The sequence below is a fragment of the Myodes glareolus genome, chromosome 24, assembly GCF_982192425.1.
Source record: "Myodes glareolus chromosome 24, mMyoGla1.1, whole genome shotgun sequence".
NCBI classification, from domain to species: Eukaryota; Metazoa; Chordata; class Mammalia; order Rodentia; family Cricetidae; genus Myodes; species Myodes glareolus.
In genome coordinates, this window is record NC_142049.1 from 41,544,270 (window position 1) to 41,554,778 (window position 10,509).

Genomic DNA, 10,509 nt, shown 5'->3' on the forward strand with positions numbered 1-10,509 from the left:
GATACACAGCAGCACAGTATTGCCATGACAACAGTCTTCATCCTTGACCCAGCTGGAAGGGCTCTCATTTCCAAATAATAATCAAGCCAAGGGACCCACAATGGTGAACAGTCAGTGTGTGTAAATGTGGTCACAGCAGAGAAACTCCCACCTTTCGGCTTTTCAGTTATTGCAAGATATTACCGCGTGGCTATTGAGGGTGTCATGGACAGAGTCTCCACCCTCACGCAGTGTGTTCAGAGCATGCTGGGAATAAACCCTAAATAAATCATACATGTATCATTCAGTCTGTTCTATGATGGAATATAGGCTGGGGGGCAGGGGATATAGGAACCTTTTTCTATGTGAAGCGTGTGGAAGATGAGATTTTTCTGCATTTTGACCACATTTTGCAACTTCTGTGGCTGACTCTTCATCATTGACAAATTTCTTTGTGGACTGGAGGCCTTCTCTCTGGCCCAAGAATAAAGCCTATCACCATGGAAATCGACTGTTGCTTTCCCACCTCCCCACCTACCTCCCACTACACCATCTCCTAGCCATAGTCACACACCCCCCAGGATGGGAACCACTGGTGACTCCACCAGGACATCTCTTCCAGGCTTTTGAAATCATGGGGTTTTTGTTTTGTTGTATTGGTTTTTTTTATGTGCAAAAACAGTCTCTGTGCCCAGCTCAACTTACATACTAGTCAAATTTATTGCTTCTTCAGAAAGTTCAAGGTCAAATGTCATTGAAGGGCATTGCCTGACTATCCCTCCTTCTCTCCCTGACCACATTAAATTTCCCTGCCATCCAGTCTTCCTTCCTCTTTCAGCTTGTTTCAGAACTTTACAGTTTAAATCTCAAAAAGCAAAACAAAAACAAAACGAGAGAGAGAGAGAGAGAGAGAGAGAGAGAGAGAGAGAGAGAGAGAGAGCGAGCAAGCAGGGGAGGGTGCTAGGACTTGCTTCAAGCAGAGTCATGATAATTAAGAGAATCAATGCCGAGTCATAGCCTCACCTCATCGTGTCTGATGAACCTGTTTCCTCCATCACATGGTTCTTCATGAGACTCTTCCTTTCGGCCCCCTTATTTGATGGTCCCTGTTCTCTGGCTGATTCTGAGTGTGTGCGTGCACGTGTGTGTGTGTGTGTAGAGGCCAGAGATCCACAATGGGTGTTTCACGAAGTGACTCAGGGTGTTTTACTGAAACTATACCACACCAATTTGGCCAGACTGCCTGCCTTGAACCCCAGGATTCTCCTGTCTCCATTTACAGGCGTGGGGATTAAAGGCATGCACCTGGGTTTAAAATATGTATCTATTGTTGTTATTTTTTAACAATGTGTGTATCTCTGTGTGTATTTCTGTGGTGTCAGGGGAAGATCAGTTGACTCCCAACATTCATGTGTATGTGAACATGTACACAGGTGCACTGCACTAAAGGAAGCAGAAAGGCTGCAAGGAGCCATGGCAGTGGGTACTAGGCAGCTTGGGCTAGAGTTTCAGTTTTCCCTACAACACCTCTGTGCTTTTCTGCCTCTCCTATACTCCCATGGGATGAGCTCCTATAGGCTGTACAACAGGTTCTCTTATGCACAGATTCAAAGTTGGTTTAGGCCACTGGAAATGGTGGTGAGTTTTAGGTAGGACACAGATCAGGATAATTAACCTCTTCAACTCCCTCCTATGAGGCTCCAGGTTGGTGGTGGCTCCTAAAAGGCTGCAGCTTCTTTCTGGAAGTTTCTTCCACAGCCATGACTACAGCTTCAGCTCTACTCTTGAAATTTCCACCACCCACCAGGAGCTTCTTCAGCATCCAGAACAGTCTTGGCAGTGCCTGAGTGCTGCAGTGTTTCTGTTGTTTTCATTAGCTGTGAAAGTCTGGGGGCCCCAGGTGTCAAAGGGGTGCCTCCTAGACTATCCCCCTGCCTGAAGACACTGGCCTGCCCCAGAAATGTCTGTGAAGCGGTGAGGACCATGTCTCAGTTGGTAGGGCACTTTCCTATTATACACAAATGCTGGGTTAGATCCCCCACACTGCATGTACCAGGTAAAGTCCCAGCACTCAGGAGGTAGAGGCAGGAGCCTCCACCACACAGTTCAGTGGTTTTCAGTCTTCCCAGTGATGTGACCTTTGATATTCTTCCTCAAGCTGTGCTGCCCTGGCCCTGAAATAACTTCGTTGTTACTTCACAACTGAAAATTTACTACTGTAATGAATTATAGTGTAAATATCTGTGTTTTTATTGGGGTTAGGTGTGAGCCCAGGTAGAGAACCCCAGAAATAGTAACTTCAAGGCCAGTGTAGAATAACATGAGAACCTGTCTGAAACCCAAAACCAAACCAAAGATGTCCCCTCCTCTACCCAAAGACAGAGACCTCCCCTCAGGTAACCTCAGGCCCTCTGACACATGACACATGGAGTTATTTTCCCTAGGGACCTCAGGCTTCACTGCTCTGAGACTCAACACCTCCTGCACCAGTGGGTGTGTCCAAGACACAGAAGCTTCTGCTCCTCAGCAACCACAGAATAGCAGGACAGGTGTCCTATGGAGGGTTGGCTTAAGAGCATGACGTGGGGGCCAGACTGGTCAAGGCTTTCCATGGGGCCTCAGTGTTGTTTCTGTCACAAATTCTCTGAGGTGAACTCAGAGGTTGCATCACTGCTGACTGTGCTTGGTGTCCCCAGGGAGTCACTAGGGAACCATGGGGACATATTCCAGCCTGCCATTTTTCATTGCATTGTGAATGTTTCCCCAAGTGATCCAGAGGGAAGAGAAAAGAGATGTCCAAAACCTCAGCTCTCCAGGGATCCCTGCCCCAGGACTCGGGGGGCAGATGCCAGACAAGTCTCCATTCAGGATCTCAGTACCTGTTACTGCTTCCTTTATTTTTCCTGGCATACAGTACTGAAGGGCGAAGCTATTGGGGTCACCAGGAGAACAGGCACCATGCTCACAGGATGCAACCTGATCTCCATCACCATCAGTGCTGCCATCAGGAGCTGCACTAAGGCAGCTGTGGCACAACTGCCAATGGGCAAGGGGTTGACATCCACTGGACATTGACCCATGGCTTCTACCTGTACCTGGAAATTTTGGGCTTATAGCAGTGTGACACCACACTTGATTAAAGAAGCTGGAATTAAGTGTGAAAAGTAAGAAATTGACTTTTTATTAATAAATAATAAATTTTTCTCAAAAGAAGGTTTTAAACAATAGTGAACATAAACAATGGATAAACTATGAAAATTATGGTACTAATAAAAAGAATAAATAACACCAAAAGAGCAAAACCAAAACTAAATGAACCAGAAACAAAAATCTAAACAAAAATCAAGCAAAAATAAAGCTGATTATCATTTATCACTACATACTGATAGCACCTACTACACCTAGTACAGGAAAGTGCTTGCCTCGGAGACATGCTAGCGAGGTGGTCAGGATTTGGAATGGCTTTTTCAAGATTCCTGGATCCATTCAAACTAGGAGCTTATATGTCATGTTTTCCCCAAGGTGAAGTCCACTTGCTGGTAAACGTAGGCTTTTGAGTAATTATTGTCTCAGGATGTCTGTATCTCAAGTATATTTTTGAAGCGTTCTTCTCTTCTCCAGACCTGAGTCAGCGGACACACAGATCAGATTGGGTGTGATCACCAGGAGGTCAGCTGGAATTTCCCTCACTGATGAGTTCACAGCTACAAGGGCAATCTTTTTGTCTGTAGGCCTTGATTCTAAAGTGAAGAACATGTGTTCAATTGTTTGTGGCTTACTATGGCTTCCTCAAATGTCTCTCAAATGGTATGATAAACAAAAAAGAAAAAAAAAGGAACCAAGGCCCACAGCCATTTTGGGTCACTGGCTAGGAAAATCAGAGTGTATTCCACATGGGTAACCAAAATTGAAGAAGAATATGCATCCTTAGAATTCAGTATTCTGGGGAAGGGGCTCAGCATGTGGCTCATGCTGGAGATCCTTCTGCAGGTGGTTCTTGTCCTGGAATGTGGCCTGTTCCAGATGAGTCTGCGGAGTTTTGGACCTGGAAGAGGAAAGCAGTTACAACACAGGCTGATGGGGACCTGCCATGATACCTATGAAGATGCTCCCACAATTCACTTTAGCTCTGCTGGACAATGAATTTAATCTTTTGATTGATGCAATTTTTGGTACTCACAAGGAATAAGATCCCAGAGTAGATGGGCCTAAAACAGTGCTCATTATTAAACACAAATAATAATTTCAAATAAACACTGTTGGTGTTCATTCTATTAGAAAGAATAGGGTATTCTCCTAAAATTCAGGGATATTATTTTGTAAACAGCAATAGTATATTGATACTATAGTCAACAGCACATGAGAAATACACTAGTTGTACATGAGCCATTCAATATTTTATAGATAGCCTTAAACTGCCTGCCGCTTAGGTCTCTGTAGAAGGACGTGAGGCTGGTTCAGTCCTCATGCCCAGAAGGAACCTTGACCATGAACAACATGCAGACAGATCCTGTCGTGCTAGAGCAGCATTTCCTCAGACATGGGCCTGAGAACGTTGTCCCTGTCAGGGCTCTGGGACCAAACAGACTGGTGCTTTCCTTGGGACTAGACTGGGAAACTGTATCCTGGCTTTGGGAGTCGGTTACAGAACACACCCGAGAGGGTTCTGATCTTCCCTACAGCTGAGTCATCTGTCTGGGTTCATCCTGGGAAGAACTTAATTGTTCCTATTCAGAGAACACTTTTCACAGGAAATGGGCAAATGTTACAGAGAGCAGTATTAAAGTCAGAAATCTCTGATCTACATGGGACTTTTCTTAATAAAAAGGCCCTGTGATGCACAGCTTTAAACACAATATCCGGGAAGGCTGAAGCAACCAGTTTTCTGTTAGTTCAGCGAAAGCCTTCTGAGAACATAGTGGTCAGAAGGGAGGAATAGACACGAAATTCTACATATGCGCTTAGTATCAAACCCAATATATTCTGAACAGAATTTCTTTTTGACTGAACCAGTTCTGCTCTCTGAGGTCTTCTTTTCCTGGCTCTAGCTGGATATCTCAGAGATGAATAGAATTGATATTGACCCCATGTCCCTGGGACCCCCCCCCCCTTGGTTCTACCTCATCTTCCCAGTCTGGGTTCCTACCTCATCTGAGAGACCTGAAAATGATGCTGCAGCTTTTTGACCAAGTGCTTTTCCTGTGTGACCATTTCCCTCTGCTTCTGCAGGAACTGAAAGCTTTCTTCCAGTCTCTTGAGCTCCTGTTCATGAGAAAATTTTGTTTTTGTTGAGGGTTATAGACATTTAAACAAATCTAAGAACAGACAAAGGATCCCAATTACTCGCAGGTCAGCTAGGCAGGCTAAACAAAAGCATATGGGGAAGGAAGAACCCCTGTTTGTGGTCAGAACTGATAGAAACACAGTGGTCTGCACAAGGAAATGAACACGTGCTCGATGCATCACAACACCTACATCCTTACACTACACACACACACACACACACTCACACACACTCACACACACACTCACACAAAAACACACAAACGTACACCTGCACTCAAACCCAGAAGGAGTGAGTGTTAAAAAAAGGGAAATATGGACAAAGGGGGTTGCAGAAAGAAACATCATGGTCGATGAACAGTTGGGTTTAGAATAACCATACCAGATCTTTTTAGAAAAGGCTCACAACACAGCCATAATTTTTGGGAACTAATATTATTGTGGGAAATATGATTTGTTTAGACAGACTATATTGAGCTGGTAAGAGAAATTCTTCCTCTATAGGCCCAAATCTCCCATGTTCCACCATCACCTTCTCAAAAGCCCCGAGATGATCATCCAATCAACCATGCATTATAATCTGGATGGAAGAACATTCAAGCACCACTCCCTGAAAACATGATTGACAAGCTGCTACTCAAGGTTCTTTCCTTGTGAACGAAGAATTCAGAGAAAAGAAAGAGAACACATTGGAATGCAGGCAGAAAAGAGAAGTCCACAGGCCACCCACATCCGTGAGTATGAGAAGCAATGGCACAAGGATCTCCACCTTGTAAACTGCTTCCCACCTGTGATGTAACGTGACCCTCACCAAGCAAAAGTAACCACAAGATTCTAAACTCCCTCACTATTAGCTCTGTGCCTAGAACAGTCATAAATACATGCACATGTCTGATATATGATTGACCCATCTCCTTCACTGAATTTCAGCTTTGAGCTGAGCAGAAATTAAGGTTTGCCCATATTTCAGTTTTCCATAGGACACAAGCTTCCAAGGAGTCCTTGTGCATGGACACTGCAGGGAATGCCTGGATAGCATGAGGTCGGTGGCAGGAACGGAGGATGGAAGAATAAGCTGATGGATTAAACACTGGTGGTTGGATGGGTAGAGAGGCAGTCAAATGGACAATGGTCCCAGAGCTTAGCCTGACTTGTTGCCTGCCCCTACCTTTTGTTGCTGGATTTTAAGATAGCTGATCTCTTCTTCTTGATCATTATGGATCAATTTCAAATCCTCCAGGAGGTACTTCAGCACAGTCCAATCATTCTGCAATTTCCTTTCCTCCTGCCTCAGCTCGTCCACCTTCTTCTTTAGCTGAGTCCTTTCCATCAGTAGTCGGCTGTGCAGATCCCTGGATACATAAACTGCATAATAAGCCCTGCCAGCCTCTTCCTACTATCCCTAATGTCCTGAGACCAGCACCCAAAAAGACCTCATGTTTCCTAGAATAGGTAGCTAAGAGTCTGATAGAATCATGACAGCTACACTTCGGAACCCAAATAAAAGAGCATGTAATGCCAGAAATTATCAAACTACTGTTGAAAACCTCAACACCTAAAAGAATCCATGTCCCTTCCATAGAAGGAGTAGATCCCTGGCTGGCCTAACTGTCTATGATGATGGGGAAACATCAGCATGTAGTGGGCAAATACCCTCCTTGGGAGGACAACGGACCTAAGGTGAGCATATTCTTTCTAAAGGTTCCTCATTTCCCAGACGTGTAAAGAATGGGTCTGAGAGCCAGAAATCAAGTCTGTCTGACATTCCCCTGAGAGTGTAAATACCTTTTCTGTCTATTGGCTCCTGAGGCTCTAGGAAAATGGTAGCAGGGACTGCCAGTCTCTTTCATACTTAGAAAAACTGAGACCAAAAGACACAAGTCTAAAAGCTGCTTCTTAAAAAGTAAAAAGTCTAGAACCAGAGTTGTGGAATCTTCATCCAGACAAAAAAGAAGTCAGAGATGTCCATTCCACAAGTTTTTTGATTCCTGTCCAGGTGAACACTTACCGATAGAAGACTTTCTCCTTGTTCACTGCCTTGAAATTCTCTAAGGTCTCGGTGTTCTCATTCTCCAAATTGTTTAGCTCCATCATGATCTGTTTGTCATCCAACTTTGCCTGATCATACAAAGAATTTGGCTTCTGGTTCTTGTAGGGACTAGAAAATGGGAGAAAAGATCTCATGAAGATAGCTTCAATGATCACCGGAACTCAACTTGTATCCTGATCGACAGTAGCCCTGTGTGTGCAAGATTCTGTTTCCTATGTATTAGGACCTTCTGGTGCTTTTAAACTTGTTATTCTGGCCCCCAAAAAGCTGAGCCCCTCCTGAGATGGATTGTGCCATGATGTTATGAGCTCACTCAATAGGACTAGACCGTCAGTCTAGTTCTCTATGCTACCAGGAGTCTCTGTCACATGTCTCTGTACACCAGACATTGCAATGACATCTCTCCTGTTTCAAAACACTGATTCTGAGTCCTGGTTGACAATCCATGAACAGTTAGAGCACATCATTCTGGGTTGGGTCCTAAGAGCAGGGTAGTAATATAAACTCCCCTAGGGATTCCTAGGTGCCACCAAGGTGAGCATGTGGGACACAAGCAGTACTACTTTAAGTGGGGCTCGTAGGGCTCAGCACTGGCAACTTCTGGACAGTGGGAGAATATATGCACACATATGTACATGAGAGAATAATGGGAGCTACAGAGACACAGAGAGAATGACCATCACCTATTGGATGCTAAAGAGCTCTATCGTCTAAGAGCATAATGGGCAAAACTAGAGAGAATCTGTAATGAGCCCCAGCACTTTCAGTTATACACTGAGTGGTGTGGGAGAATTATCTGTATTCTGTCAATCATATTTTAATAAAACGCTGATTGGCCAGGCAGGCAGTATAAGCAGGAAAGCCAGACAGGAAGTAGGGGTGGAGCAAAGAGACTGGGAGTATTCTGGAAGCAGAAGCTCCCTTGCCACTCCTGCGCAGACCACTGAAGAGGCAGCATGTAACTGTCCCAGCTGAGAAAGGTACAGAGCCATTATGGCTAACATAGATGAGAATAATGGGTTAATATAAGTTATAAGAGTTAACAAGAAGCCTGACCTAATGGGCCAATCAGTTTATAACTTTATGGAGTCTTGTGTGTGATTTTCTTTGTTGCTTGCCAGCTGTTGGGGTACTTGGAGGGATGTAAACCCCAACAAGCCTGCCCCCTCATGTTACACACTGAGGTTTCTCAAGTCAAACCAGGCCCCTCCAACTGCTAAAATGGGCTTCTAGCATACAATCATATGACAGGAAAGTAGAGACTCCCCACAAACTAACAGCACGTAGTTGTAACTCATGCAAGCCACCTTTCCAAGTTGTTTCCTCTCCAAACACATGCTAGGAACTACACAGTACTTGCCTCAATCCCTGAGCTGTCTGACTAAAACCAGAGGTCCTGGTTTTCATTAGTAGGGAGCAGAAAAGTTAGAGGTTACATCTCATCGCCCCTGACAATCAAGGTCTCCCTGTCCCCTGAGAGGAATTTAGGTCATGACGTTTGTAACAGCCTCCTAGAAAACAAGACCTTCAAAAGAAGAAGAAGGCAAGGGTGACATTGTCAACAACCCCATGAAGTTTGAATTAATGGATACCTATTGTCCACGGTTCCTTCCGTAAGGATCATCAGTCGGTCTTTCAGGTCATTTCTTTCCTTGCTTATCAGTTGCAGCTCTGTGGTCAGCCTCTCCTCTTCTCTCTTCATCTGTTTCTTGCTTAGGAGCATTGGATTGGATGCTGTCTCCGTAGAGGTTTCTTGTGTAAGTAGAAAACAAGTGAAATTGTAAAGCAAAAAGGCATAGGAGATGGACAGACCACCCTGAAGCCCAAACAGAAAATCATGTCTGGAACCTAGTGAAACCAAAATATACTAGGCCATGGTGACATGCCCCCTGTTTGGATCTCAACTCTCCCATCATGGTAGAGATGTGGCTATGTAAGGATCAAGGGTTTTTCTCAGCTGACTACAGAGACCACCTCTTCAGGCATATTCATAGGAGCACAGGATGAGGCATGGTCCTGACCCCTGAACTCTACTGTGATTTAGAAGCCAGGAGAAAAATGAGAGAGTGCACAGGCACTAAGATGTAATGAGGAGCCCGGGTCTTATTGCTGGTCATTCTAGACCCATGATTGTGGATTGGAAAACCACATGTTTTGTGGTGATCATGTATGAACTTGGTCAAGAGACTCACTAAGTCACTAATTGACAACTCAGTTCTTTGAAGTTGACACTCAGTAGTCATTTCCTACTGTGGTCCCATAACTCTGTTAGAAATTTGGTCACCCTCTGATCTAAATGCCATTCTCAGCTGCCCATTGATAACCCTAAGGGGTCGCTCTCAAGAAAAGGAGGTCAGAGGAATTCTGCTGAGCAGACTGCTGAACACCCTGAGGATGAAAGATCTTGGCTAGGAGCACATTTGTCCTCATGGGAACAGTGTCAGTTAGCCACTAAACATAAAGCAACTGATACAGGTGCCCAAAGTTGGAGACACATTAGTCCCTCCCTGCCTCCTGCTTGTCTCTTTCTGTCACAACATTACACCCCAAACCACAGCAAAGGTGAGAGATAAGTGGTGGTCCCAGAACAACAGCCTTGACCTTCTCAGCCTCTGGCTTAGGAGATAGACAAACTACTGTCCTGGAATCCTTGACTTTCACAAAAGTGTGATAAGCAGGGATGTCCATTTTCTCCTCTGAGGCTCCAGTTCCTCAGCACCATTACTCAATAGCCCACCTCAAGTGCACCTCCTTTGGCAATCTCCCCATGACTCACTGGGCCTTTTCCAGAAGTGAACAGCAGCTTCCTTCTGCCTCTCTCTGGTCTCTCGACCTTTTCCATTCTGTCTCCCAAATAGGTGATGCCTCAGTCTTGAGAACATGACTAATGCTCTACCCTCTAGGGACTGAGGAATGTCCTAATGGCAGTTGGTGTTGCTACAACACAGGTGACATCACGGGATTCCAAGAGATCTCCAGGATACAGTAGAATGTCCAGAGATGAGACCGCTGATGTCATGGGGAACAGCATTTGCCACCCTGCTAATGAGATTTCCTGAACTGACCAGAAGCCCAGCTTACCTTTCCATGAGCATCTTGGGAAGAAAGAAGAAGCCATTCATCACCTCCTCTTCCAAACCCAGTGTCCCCTTGGCTTTTTGGAAGATCCATGACCTTTCCCATGTTGACAACTGAGC

The 10,509-nt window shown here is 44.9% G+C and overlaps 1 protein-coding gene across 1 annotated transcript; it reads right to left on the reverse strand.

Moving 5' to 3' along the window:
• Positions 1 to 3,906: 3,906 nt before the first annotated feature.
• LOC148118190 (disks large homolog 5-like) lies at positions 3,907 to 10,207 on the reverse strand. The gene is made up of 7 exons (XM_087901359.1): positions 10,089 to 10,207; positions 8,879 to 9,064; positions 8,749 to 8,785; positions 7,271 to 7,420; positions 6,431 to 6,614; positions 5,126 to 5,241; positions 3,907 to 4,024 (listed from the first exon to the last, which is right to left on the reverse strand). Exons 1-7 carry the CDS (start codon positions 10,192 to 10,194, stop codon positions 3,907 to 3,909), a joined length of 897 nt encoding a protein of 298 aa, XP_087757485.1. The 5' UTR covers positions 10,195 to 10,207.
• Positions 10,208 to 10,509: the final 302 nt, after the last annotated feature.